The sequence below is a fragment of the Orbicella faveolata genome, unplaced genomic scaffold (assembly GCF_042242905.1).
Source record: "Orbicella faveolata isolate gen_17 unplaced genomic scaffold, um_ofav_v1 contig_12, whole genome shotgun sequence".
Lineage (NCBI taxonomy): Eukaryota > Metazoa > Cnidaria > Anthozoa > Scleractinia > Merulinidae > Orbicella > Orbicella faveolata.
Window position 1 is genome coordinate 26,325,339 of NW_028301539.1, and position 25,435 is coordinate 26,350,773.

Genomic DNA, 25,435 nt, shown 5'->3' on the forward strand with positions numbered 1-25,435 from the left:
GTCAAAGCGGAGTTACTATGCCCCACACATGGATGGGGCAAAATAAGTCCATTCCATTATCAGTAAATACTGGAACCTCGTAACAACTTTTTCCCAAGACCTAAAACTCATCTAAAGTAACTAGAAACACAAATAGGCGCTGTCTATGTCTCAGTCGAGTAGACACAGAAATATTGTTTTTATCTATACTAAGTATTACTTAAGATATATATTTAATTAGTAATGATTCATTTTTATGGAAGCGATTTGATATTTAACAATAATAACAGTTTCTAGAAGTTTTTATAGGCAGTTTTTATGGCTAGTTGCCTTTAAATCTTATAAAATAATTTCATACTTTTCATGTAATTAAGTGGAAGTCATCTTGTGACCATAATAATGGCAAGAAGAATTTTTCGTAGAATTGCTTTTGTATTTTTGATTTACCTATAAACTTACTGTCGAGCCCCTATTCATCGGCCACCCTTGGGGAAATGGGAGGGGGCCGCTTAGTAGCCTAATAACAGGGTCCTCCGTTGAATTTTTGACAAGCGGCCAATAAAGCATCACAGGCGGCGTAAAGCGAGGCCCTAGCCAACCTTCGGGGTACGGGAGCGTTCCCCCCGGGAAAATTTTAAAATTGTAGGTTGCCAAAAATGCGATTTCGTGCATTTTACGGGGTCAAAGTGTTGCATTTAAGCACTTAACGAGCTTACGGAAAATGTGCCTGAGTTTTAAATACGGTTTTCTTCCTCAAACGTCTCAGTCTGTAAGTCTTAATTGACTGTTATATGTGAGCAAATTTTAATAACCAGAACATGCGGCTAAGTTGGTCTTTACAGCCGGAAGAATCCCGCTGGCTGCCGGCTTCCACTGAGAACCCTGGTGAGGGGTTTCCCGCTTGATAGAAGTTCGTCAAAATTAGCACGAGGCTTAGAAGAAACGTCAATTAATTCAAATGCAAACACCAATCAATCAATCAATCAATCAATCAATCATTTATTTACCCGCGTATCGTCTAAGTGAACTAAAGGCAACATGGAATCACCTGAAGACAATAATAAGCGTGTATTTGAATGTTTTTATCAATGGTCACTCTCTATTTCTCAGTTCTTGTACGCATCGCCTTTTCCAAAACATAGCCAAACTACGTCTATTTAATTTTGAATACTTGCTACAGAAAAAAAATAGGACTTTTAGAAAGTCTATATAATTCTTACAAAAATAGAGATCTTTATTTCATTTTTTGTTCGAACAACTTTGAACTTTCTACCATTATTCTATGAATAACAAACGTGTCAGTTTCAAATAAGTAGTGTCGATTGGTATTGCAAAAAAAATCTACATGATAACTCACAATCAAAACTTTACAATTCTGTAATGGTTTTACTCGCACTCCACACTTGCATCCTCGCTATGACTACAGTTCTCATTCCCCATTCCATTATGAGCACAGAGTAGTAGCGATGCCTCTCCTCCGTGACACTTGACGTCATCCATCCAGATAGTACCAGACCCCTGACCATATTTTGCACTTCCCGGAGCCCCGGATGCACGAGAGAAGCCGAGCTCACGACATACCACATTAGCATCATTGATATCCCAGTGATCATCACACACTGTCCCCCATTCCCTACTATAATAAACCTCGACACGGCCATAAGATGCTCCGCCATTGGCTAAACGAACCATTACTTCACACTCAACACTTGCATCGTCGCTATGACTACAGTCAGATGTATCTACGTCATGGGTACACTGTTGAAGAAATGCCTCTCTTCCTTGACAACGGACTTTATCCATCAAGATAGTACCAGACCCCTCACCGTACTTTGCTCCAGTAGAAGCTCCGGATGCACGAGAATAGCCCAGCTCACGACACACCACATTAGCATCATTGATATCCCAGCCATCATCACACACTGTGCCCCATCGCCCACTATGATAAACCTCAACACGTCCATAAAATTCTCCGCCATTGACTAAACGAACTCCCTCACACTCCACACTTGCATCCTTGTTATGACTACAGTCATATGTTCCTAATCTTCCACGAGGACACTGCTGTAGCGATGCCTCTCCTCCTTGACAAGCGACTCTATTCATCCAGATTGTACCAAACCCCTGACCATACTTTGCTCCCCTGGGAGCTCCGGATGCACGACGGAAGCCCAGTTGATGACAGACAACATTAGCATCATTGATATCCCAGGAATTATCACACACTGTGCCCCACTGCCTACTGTAATAAACCTCAACACGGCCATAAGATCCGCCACCATTGACTAAACGAACCATTACTTCACACTCAACACTCGCATCCTCGCTATGACTGCAGTCAGATGTATCCGCGTCATAGGTACACTCTCGTAGCGATGCTTCTTCTCCTTGACAATTGACGCCATCCATCCAGATAGTACCAGACCCCTGACCGTATTTTGCTTGACGAGGAGCCCCGGATGCTCGGGAGAAGCCCAGCTCACGACATACCACATTAGCATCATTGATATCCCAGTGATTATCACACACTGTTCCCCATTGTCCACTGTAATAAACCTCAACGCGGCCATATAATGCTCCGCCATTGACTAAGCGAACTGCTGAACACTCCACACTTGCATCCTTGCTATGACTACAGCCAGATGTTCTCCATCTATTATGAGGACACTCTTGTAGCGATGCCTCATCTCCTTAACAAGCGACTCTATCCATCCAGATAGTACCAGACCCCTGATCGTACTTTACTCCCCTGGGAGCCCCGGATGCACGAAAGAAGCCCAGCTGACGACATACCACATTAGCATCATTGATACCCCAATAATTATCACACACTGTGCCCCACTGCCCACTGTAATAAACCTCAACACGGCCATAAGATGCTCCACCATTGACTAAACGAACCATTGCTTCACACTCAACACTCGCATCCTCGCTATGACTGCAGTCAGATGTATCCGCGCCATAGGTACACTCTCGTAGCGATGCTTCACCTCCTTGACAATTGACGCCATCCATCCAGATAGTACCAGACCCCTGACCGTATTTTGCTTGACGAGGAGCCCCGGATGCTCGGGAGAAGCCCAGCTCACGACATACCACATTAGCATCATTGATATCCCAGTGATTATCACACACTGTTCCCCATTCCCCACTGTAATAAACCTCAACACGGCCATATAATGCTCCGCCATTGACTAAGCGAACTGCTGAACACTCCACACTTGCATCCTTGCTATGACTACAGCCAGATGTTCTCCATCTATTATGAGGACACTCTTGTAGCGATGCCTCATCTCCTCGACAAAGGACTCTATCCATCCAGATAGTACCAGACCCCTGACCGTACGTTGCTCCCCTGGGAGCCCCGGATGCACGAAAGAAGCCCAGCTGACGACATACCACATTAGCATCATTGATATCCCAATAATTATCACACACTGTGCCCCACTGCCCACTGTAATAAACCTCAACACGGCCATAAGATGCTCCACCATTGACCAAACGAACCATTGCTTCACACTCAACATTCGCATCGTCGCTATGACTGCAGTCAGATGTATCCGTGCCATAGGTACACTCTCGTAGCGATGCTTCACCTCCTTGACAATTGACGCCATCCATCCAGATAGTACCAGACCCCTGACCGTATTTTGCTTGACGAGGAGCCCCGGATGCTCGGGAGAAGCTCAGCTCACGACATACCACATTAGCATCATTGATATCCCAGTGATTATCACACACTGTTCCCCATTGTCCACTGTAATAAACCTCAACACGGCCATATAATGCTCCGCCATTGACTAAGCGAACTGCTGAACACTCCACACTTGCATCCTTGCTATGAATACAGTCAGCTGTTCCCAGTCTTCCACGACTACACTGCTGTAGCGATGCCTCTCCTCCTTGACAAGCGACTCTATTCATCCAGACTGTACCAGATCCCTGACCGTACTTTGCTCTCCTGGGAGCCCCGGATGCACGAAAGAAGCCAAGCTGACGACATACCACATTAGCATCATTGATATCCCAGGAATTATCACAAACTGTGCCCCATTGCCCTCTGTAATAAACCTCAACACGGCCATAAGATGCTCCACCATTGACCAAACGAACCATTACTTCACACTCAACACTTGCATCGTCGCTATGACTACAATCAGATGTATCTAATTCATAGGGGCACTCTAGTAGCGATGCCTCATCTCCTTGACAATTGATGCCATCCATCCAGATAGTACCAGACCCCTGACCGTATTTTGCTTCACGAGGTGCACTGGAAGCTCGGGAGAAGCCCAGCTCACGACATACCACATTAGCATCATTGATATCCCAGTCATCATCACACACTGTGCCCCATTGTCCACTGTGATAAACCTCAACACGGCCATAAAAATGTCCACCACTGACTAAGCGAACTGCTGAACACTCCACACTTGCATCCTTGCTATGACTACAGCCAGATGTTCTCCATCTATTATGAGGACACTCTTGTAGCGATGCCTCATCTCCTCGACAAAGGACTCTATCCATCCAGATAGTACCAGACCCCTGACCGTACGTTGCTCCCCTGGGAGCCCCGGATGCACGAAAGAAGCCCAGCTGACGACATACCACATTAGCATCATTGATATCCCAATAATTATCACACACTGTGCCCCACTGCCCACTGTAATAAACCTCAACACGGCCATAAGATGCTCTGCCATTGACTAAACGAACCATTGCTTCACACTCAACATTCGCATCCTCGCTATGACTGCAGTCAGATGTATCCGCGCCATAGGTACACTCTCGTAGCGATGCTTCACCTCCTTGACAATTGACGCCATCCATCCAGATAGTACCAGACCCCTGACCGTATTTTGCTTGACGAGGAGCCCCGGATGCTCGGGAGAAGCCCAGCTCACGACATACCACATTAGCATCATTGATATCCCAGCCATCATCACACACTGTGCCCCATTGTCCACTGAAATAAACCTCAACTCGGCCGTATAACGTTCCGCCATTGACTAAACGAACTACTTCGCACTCCACACTTGCATCCTCGCTATGACCACAGTTCTCAGATCCCCATCCATTGTGAGTGCAGAGTAGTAGGGATGCCTCTCCTCCTTGACATCTGACGTCATCCATCCAGGTTGTGCCAGACCCCTGACCGTACTCTGCTAGGATAGGAGCCCTGGATGCACGAAAGAAGCCAAGCTGACGACATACCACATTAGCATCATTGATATCCCAGCTATCATCGCAGACTGTGCCCCATGATCCATTGTAATAAACCTCAACACGGCCAAAGGATGCTCCGCCATTGACAAGACGAACTAGTACAGATATAAAATCAAATTAAAAATGATAGGTGTTTTAGACGCATTGCGTGATATCAGCTTCACAAATGTAGTTCCCCAGCTAAGAAATGGTCATAGGCTGTTTTTCACTGACGCACAGGCATAACCACATTCAACATACACAGACGCAGTTAAGTGCTGCTAAGTCGCGCCTCTTTGTTAGGAGATTTTATCTAATTATCAATATCTTACTCCCTCTGCGTAGTCTGCGTATGTCGGCTTATGCTTGTGCGCTAGTGAAAACCAGCCTTATAACATAGCGCGCGCGCTGGTCCTACCTGATTCCTAATGTCCCACCATGGTAAAAATCTCTGCATCTTCACTCCGTAACTTAATGAAACCTCAAACACAGAATTTTACAAAGCCTATCTTTATCAGACAACCTTTTATCAGTCATCACATATAAACAACTAAAAAATGCAATAAAAGAAATTTGAAAAAAATGGTAAAATTGATTTCAAGTCCGTGCTTATATTTCTTTGATTTATTCGAATCATGCAGTATGCAGAAATGTCTCCTTCAAATATTCTCGTAAAACGGAACTAACCTGGTTCGACCACTACTCGACTTCTATGCTGAACGCTGGACACTCCTGCACTTGTAGCCACACAGGAGTATTTCCCAGCATCCTCCAGCTTTACACTGTTAATGATCAGCGCTTCTTTTGACACGTGACTTCGCCGAACTGGCAATTTCACTCCTTGTCTTTTCCAGCTGATGACAGGTTGTGGATCACCGGTGGCGCTACATTTCAGCGTCAAATTGTTGCCAAGAGAGGCAACCACCTTCACAGACGGTTTTAAAGTGAAACGAGGAGGAGGAACAACGACCAAAAGAGTTTTTCTTTCATCACTTCCTACCAGGTTGACGGCTGAGCAGAGATACGTATCAGAGTCGCTTTTACGGACATCTGAGATTTGTAAAGCACTGTTGTTATACTGCATCCTCCCCTGGGGTAACTTACCCGATGATTTCCTCCAGGTGACAACTGGGACTGGGTCGCCAGTCACGTGACAGGCTGGAAAACTGAAATTACTTCCTTCAGCGATGTAGTGAGGTCCCGGATGAAGAGCAACACCAGGCTGAACTATAAACAACACAAGTTAATACTTCGTAAACTGGACGTTGTCACTGTATAAATTCACAAGAGCTGTTTTGAACACTTAAATGGGGCATAAACCTTTCGTTGAGCAAAACACGATACCAATTTGGGAATTAATTTTTGTGGGCTGGTATTGACTCACGCACTGAAATGAGTAGGCCTGGACTGAAATAGTTCGTTTATAGAGCTGCTTTCTGGCCCAGATTGTTATTGGCCAAGAATCAGACGTCGCGAGGGCTAAATTGGCATTTTAGGGCCCTAAGAGATCTTTTGAATTTACAGTGTAGATAGACGAGGTTTAATGTTATTGAAATATTGCCGTGCATAAAGCATAATTTAGAGGTTATTACAGACTGGGAACTTCCAGCTTTGCTTCTCTTTCCATTCTTAAATGCGATGTGATTGGCTTGAAAACCCGCGCTACTTTGTCGTTTTATCACAGGGAAACCTCACATCCATTTAGTATATGAATAAAAGATTAACTTACCTTAATCGCGCGTGTTTTGTGTTTTGTGTTTTGTAGCGGCCATTTTGAATTTTTAATATGCGGTCTGCTAGTGCGAAGTCTGGGACCGAAATTACGGAAGTCTGGGATGGGCATGAAAATTCGCAAATTCTCGGAGGATCCGATCGCTCACCGAGGATGATAAAGTCATTATCTTAGACCTCTGACCAGGCTCCAAGGGATTTTCGTAATTTCGGTTCCAGACCTCGCACTAGCAGACCGCGCGTATTAAAAATTTAAAATGGCCGCCACAAAACACAAAACACGCGCGACAAAGGAAGGTTAATCTTTTATTTATATTCTAAACGGGTGTGAGGGCTCCCTGTGGTTCAATCGGAATTTTTAATCGTGTATAAATAAAGGTTGTGTACGTACGTATTTAATTATGACAGTAAAACCAAAATTAATCGTGACTCGCTTGTCTGCGTCCTTTGTGATTGGCTAGAGTAATTATTTTCTTTTTTGAGTTTTACTGAATATCAATTTAAGCCCGCTTTCTGACAGAAACTTACCGTTTACTGTAAATCGAACCACTTTCCGTGAGTCACCCATTATCTTTGTTGCTGCACACTGATGCATGCATGTCTGAGTCAGTTTTGTTCACCTGAATTATCAACGTCTTACTGGCGTGTCTGCGTATGTCGGCTTATGTTTATGCACCAGTAAAAACCAAAGCACGCACGCTGGTCCTACCTAATTTCGATTGAGCCATCATAGCAAATGTCTCTATATACTCATTCAGTACCCAAATGATAACCTCAAACACAGAATTTTATAAAGGCTGCCTTTATCACACAACCTTTGCTCAGACAACACAAAAAACTAAAAACTGCAAACGAAAAATAAATTGAAAACATCAAATTAATTTCAAGTTTGTCGTCGAGTTGTATTAATTTTGATTTATGCGAACTATTTAGTATTAATGTACAGAAGTATTTTCTTCAAATATTCTCGTACAACTAAACTAACCTTTCTTTATCACTACTCGACTTCTGTGCTCAACGCTGGACACTCCTGCACTTGTAGCCACACAGGTGTAGTTCCCAGCATCCTCCAGCTTTACACTGTTAATGATCAGCGCTTCTCTTGACACGTGACTCCGCCCAACTGGCAATTGTGCTCCTTGTCTTTTCCAGTTGATGACAGGTTGTGGATCACCGGTGGCGCTACATTTCAGCGTCAAATTGTTGCCAAGAGAGGCAAAAACCTTCACAGACGGCTTTAAAATGAAACGAGGAAGAGGAACAACGACCAAAAGAGTTTTTCTTTCATCACGTCCTGCCAAGTTGACAGCTGAACAGAGGTACGTATCAGAGTCGCTTTTACGGACATCTGAGATTTGTAAAGCACTGTTGTTATACTGCATCCTCCCCTGGGGTAACTTACCCGATGATTTCCTCCAGGTGACAACTGGGACTGGGTCGCCAGTCACGTGACAGGCTGGAAAACTGAAATTACTTCCTTCAGCGATGTAGTGAGGTCCCGGATGAAGAGCAACACCAGGCTGAACTATAAACAACACAAGTTAATACTTCGTAAACTGGACGATGTCACTGTATAAATTCACAAGAGCTGTTTTGAACACTTAAATGGGGCATAAACCTTTCGGTGAGTAAAACACGGTACCAATTTGGGAATTAATTTTTATGGGCTGATATGCACTCACGCACTGAAATGAGTAGGCCTGGACTGAAATAGTTCGTTTATAGAGCTGCTTTCTGGCCCAGATTGTTATTGGCCAAGAATCAGACGTCGCGAGGGCTAAATTGGCATTTTAGGGCCCTAAGAGATCTTTTGAATTTACAGTGTAGATAGACGAGGTTTAATGTTATTGAAATATTGCCGTGCATAAAGCATAATTTAGAGGTTATTACAGACTGGGAACTTCCAGCTTTGCTTCTCTTTCCATTCTTAAATGCGATGTGATTGGCTTGAAAACCCGCGCTACTTTGTCGTTTTATCACAGGGAAACCTCACATCCATTTAGTATATGAATAAAAGATTAACTTACCTTAATCGCGCGTGCTTTGTGTTTTGTGTTTTGTAGCGACCATTTTGTCTGGGATGGGCAGGAAAATTCGCAAATTCTCGGAGGATCCGATCGCTCACCGAGGATAATAAAGTCATTATCTTATTCCTTCGAGCAGGCTCCGAGCGATTTCCGTAATTTCGGTTCCAGACCTCGCACTAGCAGACCGCGCGTATTAAAAATTCAAAATGGCCGCCATAAAACACAAAACCCGCGCGACAAAGGAAGGTTAATCTTTTATTCATATTCAGTCTAAACGGATGTGAGGGCTCCCTGTGGTTCAATCAGAATTTTTAATCGTGTATAAATAAAGGTTATGTATGTACGTATTTAATTATGACAGTAAAACCAAAACTAATCGTGACTCGCTTGCCTGCATCCTTTGTGATTGGCTGGAGTAATTACTTTCGTTTTGGCTTTACTGAATATCAATTTAAGCCCGCTTTCTGACAGAAACTTACCGTTTACTGTAAATCGAACCACTTTCCGTGAGTCACCAATAATGTTTGTTACTGCACACTGCCTGAGCATGCCTGAGTCAGTTTTGGTCACCTGATTATCAACGTCTTACTGGCGTGTCTGCGTATGTCGGCTTATGCGTGTGCGCCAGTGGAAACCAAAGCACGCACTCTGGTTCTATCTAATTTCGATTGAACCATCATAGCAAATGTCTCTATATACTCATTCAGTTCCTCCTCAAACACAGAATTTTATAAAGCTTATCTTTATCAGACAACCCTTGCTCAGTCGACACATATAAAAAACTAAAAATTGCAAACAAAAAGTAAATTGAAACCATGGTGAAATTAACTTCAAGTTTGTCGTCGAGTCATATTAATTTTGATTTATGCGAACTATTTAGTATTAATGAACAGAAGTATTTCCTTCAAATATTCTCGTACAACTAAACTAACCTTTCTTTATCACTACTCGACTTCTATGCTCAATGCTGGACACTCCTGCACTTGTAGCCACGCAGGTGTAGTTCCCAGCATCCTCCAGCTTTACACTGCTAATGATCAGCGCGTCTTTTGACACCCGACTCCTCCCAACTGGCAATTGCGCTCCTTGTCTTTTCCAGCTGATGACAGGTTGTGGATCACCGGTGGCGCTACATTTCAGCGTCAAACTGCTGCCAAGAGAGGCAAAAACCTTCATAGACGGTTTTAAAGTGAAGCGAGGAGGAGGAACAACGACCAAAAGAGTTTTTCTTTCATCATGTCCTGCCAAATTGACAGCTGAGCAGAAATACGTATCAGAGTCGCTTTTACGGACATCTGCGATCTGTAAAGCACTGTTGTTATACTGCACCCTCCCCTTGGGTAACTGACCCGATGATTTCCTCCAGGTGACAAATGGGGCTGGGTCGCCAGTCACGTGACAAGCTGGAAGACTGAAATTACTTCCTTCAGCGGTGTAGTGAGGTCCCGGATGAAGAGCAACACTAGGATGAACTAAAAACAATACAAGTTAATACTTCGTAACCTGGACGTTGTCACTGTATAAATTTGCAAGAGCTATTTTAAGAGCGTAAATCCGAAAAAATCGCGAATCGGCCGACAGAAGCGAAATAACGAATTTTTTCTTATTTGACCAAAAGAACCCTTTTGGCTAACTAGTTTCGGAAATGACATCAAAAGGTTCGATTTCCTTTTCCTTTCTTCGAAATTTGCAAAACTTGAAAATTCGGCCACAGAGTCTTCAGCGGCGGCCACGAGGCTTGGAATTTGGCGCATGTTCAACATGCTCGAATGGACGTACCAAACGTTGTCTTAACATGTCCTTCACACAGTTTGTGGGGCATCTCTTAAAATTTACTCGGAGCTAAATTTTGTTTAAAAATGTTGTTTTTTACAAAATAGACAACACTCGGAAGCTGAACCATTTACGGACCTAAAGTGACAAGGCTAATATTAGCAAACTTTGAACTTGTCAAATGCTATCTGTTATATTTCAGACAAGTAAATAAATATAACCAAATAAAAGTAGGTTCTCTATTCTACTTGCCTGAAAAAAATTACAGGTGGCCCGTAAAAACTGCTCCGTTGGGAGAATTTTCCGTAAGGTCACTTTGACGCATAACGCATATCTTACTTTTAATTTTTTATTGCGCAATTGCTATTGTCTATTTTATACATTCCCACTAAATCTTTTAAGGTAAAGAATTGAAATAAATCCAAGATAAGAAGTTCAAACAAGTTTTTACAACTCAGCTTATCAATACACCAATCTGTTTGATTTTTTAATAGCACCAGTACTTTGTCAAGAGTCACGCAAACTATTTCACACGGTAGCGAACGTAACCAGCTGGTTAAAAAAACAAAAGAAAAAAAAAAGGCAAAATTATACATGGCTAGATTGATCCTTTTTGTCGCCGATTTTATGCAGTGTGACTAAAGGGTCTGTCTACTTTCCGTCTAGAAAATAACGCTGGTGGCCCGTAAAAGTAGTTCCGTTGAGAGAATTTTTCAGGAAGGCTCCTTTACAGCGCATCGTATCAGAGTTCACCTACTTAAGTGAACAAGTAATGCGATATTGATGATTTGATTTCTATAGTCTCTACAAATTAACATAATAACAAAGGATCACAAATTCTTCAAGTAAATACCTTTGCGCGAATCGAATCTGTTTGCACGTTTAGGGATGGTTTAAGTTTTCTTATAAAAAGCATCTCCTTAATTAGGCAATCAAATTTGTTAGTACATTTGGCAAGCACGTGAAATTGTTCTGAAAGACAAGGTGGTACGTTCGAATTATGTTCGCTAAAGTAATGTTTACAAATTGACGATGATTTTTGTTTGTGTCCATCAACGCGTTCGTGGAGGTGGCCGCGAGTGTAACCAACATATCCTGTATCACACAGGTTACATTGAAATTTATAAACTACTCATTGTTGGTTAACAGTGACTGGCTTGACTTCTCGAACTTTAAGGTCTTGGTTGAGTTTTCCGCTGACGAACACGGGCTGAATGGTGGTCTTGATTTTTGAGCTAAGGTCTGTGAGACGTTTTTTCACTACATTAGCGGAGACCTGATCTTTAAATGGTATGATGATTCGGATGGGGGGTGTAGTCGTGTCGGTTGATGGAATGTGCTGCTGGTCTGCTACCTTGGAATCTACGAATCGCTTGACAGCCAGATTGAATAAGTGGTTCGGGTACTTAAGCTTTAAGAAAACCGTCTCAAGTCGATCGCATTCTTGTGAGAAGTACGACCAGTCGGACGATATGCGGTAAGCACGACCTAACATGGTGGTAATTAGACTGCGCTTGTACCGAATGTCCACGTGGCTCTGGTAGTGGAGTAAAAGGCCCGTGTTGGTTGGTTTTACGTGGACCTTGGTCTTGATTCTGGGGGCTGAGTTTAATAGTTGAACACCGATGAAAGGAAGCGAGGCACTCCGTTCCACCTCCATAGTAAACTTTGCTGATGGGTGGCAATGGTTTAAGGTGTCAAGATAAATTTCGGCTGATGCTATGTCAGGCATGATGGTAAAGGTGTCATCAACATATCGTCGATAATAGGGGGGCAATTTGCAATCTTGATGAAGTTTGTCTTCAATGGAGCACATAAAAACATTGGCGAGCAGAGGACCAAGAGGGGATCCCATTGAGACCCCATCTGTTTGCTCATAGAGATTTCCATTGTAGTGAAATAGTTGATTCTTAGTGGCTGCCGTTGAGTAGTTCAATTAACTGGTCTCTTGATAGGTTCAGTTCATGGGTCTTGTTGAACCAGGCATCACTGAAAGCTTTGTCAGCTAAAATCTGGATAGTTTCATCCAGTGGTACATTGGTAAATAAAGAGGTGACATCGTAGGATACTAGGATGTCACCTCTGTTGATCTCAAGGCTTTGTGCTTCGTTGACAAACTCAAAGGTGTCTGTAACTGTGTACTGATTGCGTGAGAGTGGTTTCAATTTTTCATCCAGCCATTTAGCCAACGCGTAGTTATACGTATGAGTAGCGGAGAGAATTGGGCGTATAGCAAGTTGTGCCTTATGCGTCTTCGGTAGGCCATATAAGTGTGCGAGTCTAGAACCTTTGGGACGGATGGAGTCGGCAATGGGCTTGGGTAGTGCTTTAGATATGGCAGCACAAATTTGCTTTTCCCGTTGTAAAGCGGATGATAATATTTCACTGGCCTTCCTCTTGGTTTGGGTCTCTGTGTATCAACTAGTCTGAATTTGCTGGTGTCATTGATGGAGGCTTCAGATAGCAGACGCAGATATTCGGATTTGTCCATTACAACAACACCGGAACCCTTGTCTGGCTTTGTAACGACTATGTCATCTCGATTCCTCAGCTCATCGATGGCCTCCAAAAGGGTTTCTGGAGGTCTAGGCCCCTTCTGGTTGATGTAGTCCAATGCCACAGATCGTAGAGTCGTAGCAGTTAGCTCTTTCATCTCGTCACTTGCAAGGTGGGGCTCGATATTCCAGTATGCTTTTTTAAAGGTCGCCAAGACACCAGTAGGAGATACTTTCTGGGGAAGTGCAAACTTCAAACCTCGACAAAGGACCAGTTTAGCTTGTTTATGCTTTAAGAAATCTTTATTGATCACAAAAATTAAATGAAATATGGCATTTTTAAATATGAAAAATAACTCTACAAAATATGGGGTCCCCCCCTTGAGAAAAATCCCCAAATTGGAGCCGTAATTTTGTTCCAGCAAATACAGCTATGTTGCATATGTGATGTGCCACATGGCTAAAGCAAAAATAAAGAAAATCGGAATAAAAAATTATCCCTCTAGTGTTATTGCGTTAAAATTAGTTTTGTTACGTCATAACCTGTGACGTCACCCGTTTTTTTACTGTTAATACCATCCTAACAAAGCCGAAAATCAAATTTCTAAAACCATACAATTTTTGACAACATCAAGCTTTCTATTTTTCAGTAGATTAGCCTTCCTAGAAAAAAAAAAACTGAAAAAATAAACCAGAGAGACTGACTTAAGAAGGACAGTATGGTTAAGCAAATTCCGGGGGGGACAGCAAAAAAATATCTAATTTACCATATCTGAAAAAATTATCATCATAGCAAAAAACGGTTTCCGGCATTTTACTTCTCAAGTCAAGGCCTTTCCAATGACATAATCTTTACATCAGATTTTACAAAAAATTATAGCACGTTTTGGTGACGTCATCAATTATGACGTCATAATCTGACATTTTGTCACAACTTTTAAATTAAAATAAACTGGAGAACAAAGAAAGCTCATCTGCCAAACTTGGTTCAGAAATACATAAACCAAGCAAATATAGCCTTCATGAAACGTTAGGGGGGTGGTTTGGCCCCTACGTGCATATTGATCATATAATCGGCTAGTGTGATCTATGTTCACGTAACACAACGTATTTATTACGGCTTCACAGCTTTACACAGCACTTCGTTTTCACGGATTTCGACATGCCTCGTTTTACAACTCTTGCAAAGAAACACGAAGGAACAACGCGAGTCACGTGACGCTATAAATACTATTGCGGGGTACCCACGGGGTACCATTGCAAGTCAAGTCTGTTCGGTTTCTTACTTAGTCTACCCGTGCGAGTGTAACGGGCTGTAACAATCTAATCTACCCACAATTCAGCAGAAATTGCTTATAGGATATACTTATGTCGTTTCCAGTTTTCCCTTATTAAATTGTCGGCGATACGGAATTACTTTAACATCGCATGGACCTGTACTGGAATGTAAGCATTCGTGTAGATGTTTACTTAGGTCTCTTTATTGACAGTCAGTAATGTTTAAGCGACAACCAAACTTTAACTCGATAAATATTTACTACTTTGAGTGGCGTACTCAGTTTTAAACTTGATGCGTTCAACCCTGATTTGCTTTTAGTGTGTGTAACACGTCCTTTGCGTACTGCTACTTTTCTACTGAAATTGATGAGCCTATTGTAGATCTAAAACCTACATAAACGGCGATTCTCATTTGAAGACGGTTTAGCTTGCTAAGTAAAGTTCTGCATTCTACAAAGCTAATGCAAAAAGCTCAACCTGTATTGTGAACCGTCAAACAGTTTTACCATTTCAGGGTTGTTACGTGACAATGGACACGCACGTATACTCATCAACGACAGGAGACTAACAAAAGAAAAATTTGGAATTGAGAGGCACTAAAGCATCACTACCTTTCTTATTTCCTTCGTCCTTTCTCCTAGCAGATTTTTGAGGTCACGCAAAGCAAGAGTGCCCTGTAACGCAGCACACTATTTTCTCAGTACCGACGCCATATCCTCACAAAAAACAAATATAGCGGAAAGCGGCGGACTGCAGGTTAAAGGATGGATTGAAAGAACATAAAAAATTGGCATCTAATAGAACAGGCCTCTTAATATTTTAAGAGAGGCAATGATATCTAAGGCAAATCAATTGCTGATCACATTGTCACGCAACACAATTTAGGGGTGTGATTGAGGAACAAGTATTTTCACTGGCCTGAAAATCGTATCTTCATCAAGGTAAACTTTATGGAAAAAGTAGCAATGCGATGAAGATCCAAAGTGACCAGCCTATTGAGAATTCCAAAGCTAGGAATGAATCTGTTAATTTACGTTTTCAAGGATTTCCGTTTAATTTAATAATGTCTACTCAGTTTATTACGAAGCTCGAGTGAAATATTTAATCATAAAGTAAGAAACATAAATAACGTCTTACTAATTCACACCGATTCTGGAATATCCCATATCTCAAACTTTTTCGTGAATGGAAATTTTGCATATGAAAATACTACAGCAAAGCAGGCAAGTGTTTACTAGTGGTAGTGATACTGTAAAGTTTAACGCGACGTTCCTAGTTTAATTTAATTATAGTTGTTGTCTATGTTTTAAAGATATCCCTTTCACGTTTCACGAATTTTGTATTTCCATTGCTTGAGTGGCTATCTGTACTCGTTATAACAAAAGTATTAGCTACAAGATCCATGTCAAAAAGGATCCATCGAAGCCATAGTCAAGTTCGCTACCGTGTGAAATAGTTTGCGTGACTCTTGTTAAAGTACTTGTCCTATTGAAAAAACAAACAGATTGGTGTATTGATAAGCTGAGTTGTAAAAACTTGTTTGAGCTTCTTTACCTTAGAAGATTTAGTGGAAATGTATAAAATGAAAAAAATAGTCGGAACAATAGCAATTGCGCATTAATTAACAATTGAATAATTAAGTCAGATATGCGTCAAAGTGACTTCACGGAAAATTCTCTCAACGGAACAGTTTTTACGGGCCACCTATAATTTTTTCCAGGCAAGTAGAATAAAGAACCTGCTTTTATTTGGTTATATTTATTTACTTGATTGTAATATAACAGATAGCATTTGACAAGTTCAAAGTTTGCTAATATTAGCCTTGTCACTTTAGGTCTGTAAATGGTTCAGCTTCCGAGGGTTATCTATTTTGTAAAAAACAACATTTTTAAACAAAATTTAGCCCCGAGTAAATTTTAAGAGATGCCCCCCAAACTATTTGAAGGACATGTTAAGACAACGTTTGGTACGCCTATACGAGCAAGTTAAACATGTGCCAAATTTCAAGCCTCATGGCCGCCGCTGAAGGCTCTGTGGCCGAATTTTCAAGTTTTGCAAATTTCGAAGAAAAGAAAAGGAAATCGAACCTTTTGATGTCATTTCCGAAAATAGTTAGCCAAATGGGTTCTTTTGGTCAAATAAGAAAAAATTCGTTATTTCGCTTCTGTCGGCCGATTCTCGATATTTTCGGATTTACGCTCTTAAACACTTAAATGGGGCATAAACCTGTCAATGACTAAAACACGGTACCAATTAGGGAACTAATTTTTATGGACTGATACGGACCTACTCACTGAAATGAGTAGGACTGAGCTGAAATAGTTCTTTTTTTGTAGGTGCTGTCTGGCCCAGATTATTATTGGCCAAGAATCAGACGTCGCGAGGGCTAAATTTGCATTTTAGGGCCGTAAGAGATCTTTTGAATTTACAGTGTAGATAAAGGAGGTTTATTGGTTATTGGAATATTGTAAAGCATATAATTTAGAGGTTATTACAGACTGGGCACTTCCAGCTTTGCTTCTTTTTCCATTCTTAAATGCGATGTGATTGACTTGAAAACCCGCGCTACTTTATCGTTCAATTAGGATTTTTAGTAGTGTACAAATAAAGGTGATGTATGTACGTTTGTATGACAGTAAAACCAAAACGGACGGTTTGCCAGCTGAATTTTACAAAGTATTTTTGCAATGATATAGACACCATCCTTATTAGAGCACTGAACTACGCTTATGAAACTGGACAACTCTCAGTAACTCAGAGAAGAGGAATTATCACACTCATTCCTAAGAAAGACGCAGAACCTTTCTTTATCAAAAACTGGGGACCTCTAACCCTCCTGAACTGCGACTACAAAATAGCGGCAAAGTCAATTGCTAATCGCTTGAAACCTTCTCTTCCTAATCTCATCAATTATATCCACACTGGTTTTATAAAGGAGTTAATTGGAGAAAACATTCGCCTTATCGAAAGTGTCATTTGCTATGCCAAAGAGCAAAACGTTCCAGGATTACTCTTGTTTTTGGGTTTTGAAAACGCTTTTGACACGATAGAATGGTCTTTCATTAGAAAAACCTTTCAATTTTTTCGTTTTGGTACATGTAGTTGCATCTTTTGCCGCCCAGACTGAAAGCTGTGTTTTGAACAACGATGGGGCGAGTGATTTCTATGAAATTCAAAGCTAAAAGGTCTAAGAAAAGGTTGTCCTCTCTTTCCTGATTACTTGCTTGTTTTGTCAGTTGAAGTGCTAGCCAAGGCAATTCGGGAAAACAAAAGTATTAAAGGTATCTTCGTGAACAGTAAGGAAATTAAATTAACTCAGTACGCAGACGATACAACACTCATACTAAACGGTACAAAGAAATCCCTAAGGGCCTCTCTTAGTCTCTTAAAACGCTGGATGATTTTTATGAAGTGTCTACAGTGAAACCTGTATTAAGCGGACACCCTTGGGACCCTCACTACTGTCCGCTTGAGTGGGTGTCCGCTCTAAACAGATTCTAATACATTGTGTAATAATAGTTAATTATTAGCTCTTTTGTAACACAGCGTAACATACACAATGTAAGATCAAAGACTGCTCATAGTACAATTTCCAGTCAGTCAATGCATCAATCTACTTAGCTTTGAAAGGATATCACTGAACAATGTTAAAGGAGTCTGAGCTGAACTTTCAGAAGTAAAAAGCCCTTGAAGTGTCCGCTTATTGCAGGTTTTATGCAACAAAATGGCTTAATATTGGTGACCGCGTCCGCGTAACAGGGGTGTCCGAATGCAGGTTTATTTCACAGTAAATGTAGGAAGAAAATTTTGGGACTAAGGCTGATGTCTACTTAATAGAGGGTGTCCGCATAATATGGGGTTCGCTTAATACAGGTTTCACTGTATTTTAAAACTTAATGATAAAATATGCAGAAGCCCTTTGGATTGGATTAAATAGTGGGAACGATGGAATAAACTCCTGGAAGTAATTTTAAATGGCCTATATACAAAGTTAAAGCTTTCGGCGTCTGGTTCTCAATTGATTCAGACGCAACAGCAACCTTAAATTGTAATGAAAAACTGGATAAGGTTCGAAACGTTTCTGTAATAAACCTCAACACGGCCAAAAGGTGCTCCGCCATTCTGCATAATTAAATTAATGATAGGCGGTTTAGACGTGTTGCATCATATCAGTGTTAAAATCTTGAATAGAAACAATCTTAGACGGAAACAGTTCTAAAAAGCTAAGACAGCTAAAAACGTAAGAACGCTACTAGACAGGGATGAGTATGAACGGAAGTAGTACTCAATTAATGGATCCGAACTCTGAGAAGACTGAGAACGACAACAAATGCAATGCCCAAGTTCGATCTGCAAATAAACCTTGTGCAAATCTAAACTTGTTCATAGGTACGATAACTCTATTTTATCACCTAGCGTCCTCTCGATCAGAGCCACACAACGAAACTAAAAACTGCATGGAATCAATAATTCGAAAAAAATCGTAATAGCTTCAAGTCTACCTTTAATTATTAAAAACTGGATCATTGGTAAATGCAATTCGAGAGTTTTCATTGGCTTAGCCATCATAAGTTATCAGCCCTTGTAACATGTTCTACAAATGTTGCAAGCGTACGCGTGATTTTTTGAGTGTTTTTATTTTTATTTTAGTTTAGTTTTCTATATTTTGGGGGCATTTTTAAGAACACAATTACTCCACTCGCGCTTGTTAGATATGAGATGATTACAGCCAACTCAGCGCTACGCGCTTCGTTGGCTAGCTATCTATTATTATCCAACGCGCGCTCGCGCAATAATTGCTAATGAACAGAAAATGGTCAAGGATAAAACAGATCTCAGCGTGTTTTCGCGCCAAATGGAGGCTATTGTGTTTATTATCCTCCAGATATATTTCTAAACGCGTCACATGACTGAATATATCCCAGCTAAAACTAGATGATATCCGAGATATATACATTCCCCAATTTCCGAAAAAAACCGCGTGTTGCAAAAAATATTTCAAAGATAACAAAGTTAACAGCCTCCATTTGGCTGGATAGTTGCCCTTGAACATTAGCTGTTCTTCAAACCTCACGAACCTGTTAGCTTCTCGGAAAAGATAATGTCCCCGGAGAAATAGCCGAGCATATTTTTTCGCCAAATGGAGGCTATTGTTCATAAATTTGGTTTGTTTTATTCGAAGTAGTAAAGACTATTTTCGTAATACTAAACCAACCTGGCTTCGTGACTTCAATGTAACTTGTATGCTCAACGCTGGACACTCCTGCACTTGTGGCCACGCAGGTGTAGTTCCCAGCATCCTCCAGCTTTACACTGTTAATGATCAACGCTTCTTTTGACACAAGACTCCGCCCAACTGGCAATTGTGCTCCTTGTCTTTTCCAGCTGATGACAGGTTTTGGATCACCAGCAGCAAGACAAGTTAGCGTCAAATTGCCGCCCAGAAAGGCAACAACCTTCACAGATGCTTTTGAGGTGAACCGAGGAGGAGAAACAACGACCAAGTGAGTTTTTCTTTCATCACTCCCTAACAGGTTGACAGCTGAACAGACGTACGTGTCGGAGTCACTTTTACGGACATCTGAGATCTGTAAAGCAGTGTTATTATAGTGTACCCTCCCCTGAGGTAAATGACCCGATGACTTCCTCCAGGTGACCACCGGGGCCGGATGCCCAGTCACGTGACAGACTGGAAAATTGAAATGACTTCCTTCAGGGGTGTAGTGAGGTCCCGGATGAAGAGCAACTCCAGGATGAACTGAAGACAAAACAGAAGTTAACAATTTCATAAAGTGGAAGTAAATTCAAAGGACCCATTTAATTGGTGAGTAAAATAAAGTACATATTTAAGAATTAAGGACTGTGCCTACTAAATACAAAGGTTTTTGCGCCAGGTTAGGACCTTGCGGAAAAATTAGATCTTTGCAAGGGCTATCGGAATCCACAAAGAAAAAAGGGGGTAGCCACGCATTTTTTCGAGATAATTAGCCTTGAATCTCAAGAAAAATGCTGACATCAGCGCTAGCATTTTTCTGAAAAAAGGAGAGGATATTTCTTCACAGCTTTCTTTAGAATTCGCCTTTACATACAGAAAAGCAAACACCCTTGATCTCTCGGTCGCCAAAAATGGCAGCAAGCAAGTTAACAGCACAAACTTTGGTTTTTTGATGGTTAAGCTGACGTATGTGTCGTTGCCATGGCAACATGAATAAAAATAAACAGGCCTTTAAAATCGGTTTTGTTTATTTGTAGAAAATCTAGTCATTAGATTTTCTTTATAATTTGCATGTACCAAGCTTGTAAAGATTATAACAAGTTAAGAACATTTTGCTAATAATTTAACAGAGAGATCTTTAATTATCCCTTATTGAAGGTTTACTGGAATATCTAGAGTTTCCTTTATTAAAGTTCAATTATTTTCAATACTCCAGTTACGTATTTCCTAAAGTATTTTCGTGCCAAATTTCGTGAAATTCTAATGAGTGGTTCTCGAGAAATAGGCGTATTTCCGTGAGTGCAAATTTTCATTCAATCGCAATTTTTTGACCTACTACGCATGCGCTGCATTTAACTGGGTTCTTTCGGTATCAAAGAAAAAGCTGAGAATTGCTGAGTTCTTTACATCTTCACCTTTTCTAACATATATTTATGATAAAAGACTAAAGCCATCAATACACTACGTTCAATTATAGAGAAAGATAGCACAGATAGTGCGGGTGTTGAGTAAATAAAATGATCGCTCTATTGAGGGCATGTTTGTTTTTTGCAATCCTTGTGCGCGCGCTGAATTGCATCAGCAAAAGCGGGCGCGAAAACTGTGTTCGGTCACCTTAAACCATGCCTTACGTGATGTGCAGACCGTGTGGGCACTAACGAAAGTAGGCACCGTTCTTAATTATGCTATCTAAATTATTGCCAAAGTGGTATAATTTTCAAAGGCTGATAACAATTAATGCAAACATTCCCTTTGCAGTGCCTGTTCATAGTATCTGCTTATTCAGAAACTGTACTATCGAGTTAACATAACGAGTTTTTAGCTTAGCTTCGAAGCGTTTTAGCACAACTTGATATGGTGGTACGGACATTTTACTACCTGTAGTAGTCGCACTTACACAGATAAACGAATACTTCACGAAACGTCTATTTCTACTCAGTATTTAAGCACTTCCACTACAGTATTTACAACCATGCTTCATTTAATATATATGTTCTACGCAGTAGCAAACTGGTCCAGTTTGCTCATCAAAGTATAACTCTGTGGCTCTTCTGAAAGACTTTTCTGACCCATTTGTTAGCGTAGCTTGTACGCTTCGGAAAAGAAATTATCGTTGAGAAATTGAGTACCTGTGACAGACACTTACCATTTACTGTTAATCGCACCACTTTCCGTGAATGCCCCAGGATGTTTGTTGCTGAACACTGATACACGCCTGAGTCATTTCCGGTCACCTTCTTTAACTCCAACTTTCCTCCTGAAACCGCTGACTGAATGATTTCTGACCGATTCTCAAGTTTACTCCACCCTACTGCAGGCCCAGGGTTACCGCGGGCTGAACACTGAAACGAGGCTGATCCACCTTCGTTCACTGTCAACATCTCAGGAGAAACGACAACAGTAGGAGATGATATTGATTCGCCAGGTTCACCTTTCGTTCCCGGCATGCCTGCGGGTCCTATTTCTCCTTTCTCACCCTTGGCTCCAGGCTCTCCCTTTAACCCCACAGGCCCCATAATGCCTTGCTTGCCGCTCTTTCCTGGCAATCCCATAATGCCTTGATCTCCCTTGTTTCCAGTCCTTCCTTTCTTTCCCCTTTCTCCCCGAGTTCCTTTTGTCCCAGGTGGGCCGGGAGGGCCTGGGGGACCTGATGAGCACGTGACACCCTTTGATTGACACAGATGTGCTCTCCATTCTGATAAAAGACGCTGACTGATTTTGATGGTGGTTTGCGCGTTGCCTTTCGTTTCCGTTGCGTTCTTAGTTGAGTCAACCTGACGCTTGTTTATAGGGAGTTTTTGACTTTCTATCAACAAAAGAAAAAAGTATTTAAATGAACAGACTTGTATTTACAGAAGCGAAGGAAAAACAACTTAGTGTCGTTTTCAAATTGCCGCCGCTTTCTCGAGTCCGGTCTACGTTCCTCGGGCTCCTTTCCCGAACAGCGGCTGGTAATCGAGTGTACATTGAACTGAGAACTTCACCTGCTAATCAACGTTAGAAATAAGACCGAATATTTGAAACTTCGGGAATTAATGGGCTTTTGTCAGCTCTGGAAAACAGTTCAGCGTTTGTCTTCTCAAGAAGACAACCGATACAGATATCCGCAGAAAATTTCATATTTTATTTAGTTTCATTTAATTCGGGTAATGGCAACATCTGCAAGGGACACAAAGGGTCGATCCCCGGGGTACTTCCTTGTATGGGTTGTATAGGTATGTGCGGCCCCAAAAGGTAGGGTCTTTCAGCCGTTTTGGTCATACCGTATCGATTTTGGTCATTTTGGTCATACATAGAGTATGGTTTTTTAGAAAAAAAAACTACTTTTTCATCATTATCGAGAAGACCATCATCAAAAGCTCTTCATGAATTATTTTTAGGGCAACTTTGCCAGCCGCGACAATCATAAACAGGGTGTCGAATTTTTGGTTAGGTCAGAAATAGGGTGAGGACAATCGCAGATTTTGGTCATAAATAGCGTAAGGGCTTCAATTGGGAAGCGGGCCACACACTCATACCCAATTTTTCTGGTAATAGCCCTCCTCCCCTCCCCCGGGGGGGGGGGGGATCAACACACTAACAACATCTTCTCGTGCAAAGGACATACTGATATAAGGGGTATCGAATGGTCCCATTCAACTTAAAAGTGCTCGCAAAATTTGACCTGTGCTCGCTGCTCGCCATCTGTATTTTCTAAAGTGCTCACTGCTCGCAAGAAAAATTTGATTATTGCTCGCGTTCGCAAAAATAAACGCACTGCTCGCACTGCTCGCACTGCTCGATTTCCGCCGCTTTCACGAGTGCGGTCTGCAAATGCTTCCAAAGACCATTTGACATCCCTGATATAGACGCTGTGACAACTGGGACCAGCTGTTCATCATTGAACTTAGTCCGGAAATATTTGGTTAAAAGCAACTTCATTCGAATTATTCGTTTTTTTTCTTAAATTTGACCTCCTAACCCCCGAGTAGCTAGTTTGTCACGCGGCAAACGTAGAGCGGCGAGAACAAGCAAGCTAAAGACTTCCTTCAAACAAGCCGTGACTGTTAAAAGATTAGTTATTTCTGGCTTGTATCTTCTAAGACTCGGACTCACCTGGAGAATTCTTGGGTAGTTGAATGTTTGGGTTGTCTGGCTCTGGTGGATCTGACGGCGGGATGGCATTCACAACGCTTTCAAGCACATTTATTCTGTTCTTCTGCTCGTTCAGCTCCACCTCCAATCTTATAAACCCAATGCAGTAAAACACAATAGACAGAACAGAAGTTATTAAAGCAAAGGAAGGCGTACTTTGCTTTTGAACGGCCATTTTCTGATGTCAACAATCTGAAGTTCTAGCGGATTTGCTCGATATTCTGGTATCAACTTGTCAGGCGATACCAAGATTACAAGTATGGATGTACTCTGCCAACTTTTCTGCTATTTATACATCAAAAGCTCAAATTTGTTTTGGATTTGAAATCTTATTGGTTTTGAGTTTGACATGTGAGTATGTGTTGAAAGCCCGGTAATTATCTAGACTGACATAAAGTTGTCGGTGTTTCTGGATGCGATTGGGAAAACAAACACCACAAATATCAATAACAAATTGGATTGGTGACACTGGCTAGTCAAAGCAACCAAATGGTGTACTGTGCAATCATTTTTGTCTATTTTGGAACTATTTCTTTAAAATTCTCTTTTCTAGTTTAGACTCTGCCATTCATCATAAATGGGTATGATGAATGGCTGTATCAGTACACTTTTAAACACTTTTAATCAGGAACAGATTTAGCGCCGAATGGTGAATCAGTTAAGTCACTCATCAGGGTTACAAAGGTGAAGTCTGTCTTGGCACTGATACTGCCTCGCGATAGAAAAAGCCACATTTATCTATTCACTGCAGGATTCCGAAAAGTGTCTCTATTGGAGGCAATCACGACCGCGACGCCGACGAATACGTCGATAACGAATTGAATTTATATTTAACCCATAAGCTAACAAAATTGTCGGTATTTCAGGAATTCTGATTATTTCACCATCATATCCTTAATATATATCAGATGTTGCACTTTGCAAGTATCTTTCTCTCTTTTGGAACTACTAACTACAAGGGCGCGTACCTCTCTTTAAAAAGTGCTCCTTTCCAGTTTAAATTTAGGGAAATGGCTGTTCAGAACACAATTTTAAGTGAAACTAACTTTCGCCCAGAAATATATGCATGGTGATAGTTTTAGATCACTCATCGGGCCAAAAAAAAGGTGAAGGATGTCTTAGCAGTTGGCACATTCCTCGCGATAAAACAAGCCGCACCTACCTGGTCGATCTTATTTCAAGCCTCCCGTAAGAGAGCCTCCACCTTCCTCCTACCCCCACCCCCGCTTCCCTCCGAGAGTAACGCCCCCTGGAAATGTCGCCACTCCAAGAAGAAGTTGGTCATCACTGCTTATCACTGTAATTCCTTTCAAAGAAAGCCCAAAAAGGTAAAGATCACCGAAAACCACAACGGACACATAAGGAGTGAATAATTTTTACTAATCTTACGCGTAACTTGTTCATATTTCGGAATATTTAGCGTTGTAAATCGACCATATCATATTTCGTTTCCCATACAATTCCTTATAAAGCGCGTGCAAATTCTCAATGGTTCCCCGCGTAACCTTTCACCGCCGCGTCAGTTTAGACTCACCAGGGCTCTTTCCGCCCTGGACTCCCATAACGCGTGACGCTTTCATGAATGAATACGTACG

At 41.4% G+C, this 25,435-nt stretch overlaps 2 protein-coding genes and 1 pseudogene across 2 annotated transcripts; all 3 read right to left on the bottom strand.

The window, feature by feature from the left end:
- Positions 1-954: 954 nt before the first annotated feature.
- Positions 955-2,388, bottom strand: LOC110061592 (scavenger receptor cysteine-rich domain-containing protein DMBT1-like). The gene has a single exon (XM_089283026.1). The coding sequence runs from the start codon at positions 2,386-2,388 to the stop codon at positions 1,366-1,368; it is 1,023 nt and encodes a 340-aa protein (XP_089139152.1). The 3' UTR covers positions 955-1,365.
- On the bottom strand, positions 955-24,257 carry LOC110061593 (uncharacterized). The gene is made up of 7 exons (XM_089283027.1): positions 23,802-24,257; positions 21,853-22,512; positions 19,707-20,249; positions 9,878-10,417; positions 7,904-8,443; positions 5,875-6,414; positions 955-5,303 (listed from the first exon to the last, which is right to left on the bottom strand). Exons 1-7 carry the CDS (start codon positions 24,013-24,015, stop codon positions 2,671-2,673), a joined length of 5,670 nt encoding a protein of 1,889 aa, XP_089139153.1. The 5' UTR covers positions 24,016-24,257; the 3' UTR covers positions 955-2,670.
- Positions 11,559-13,287, bottom strand: LOC149117374 (uncharacterized; annotated as a pseudogene).
- Positions 24,258-25,435: the final 1,178 nt, after the last annotated feature.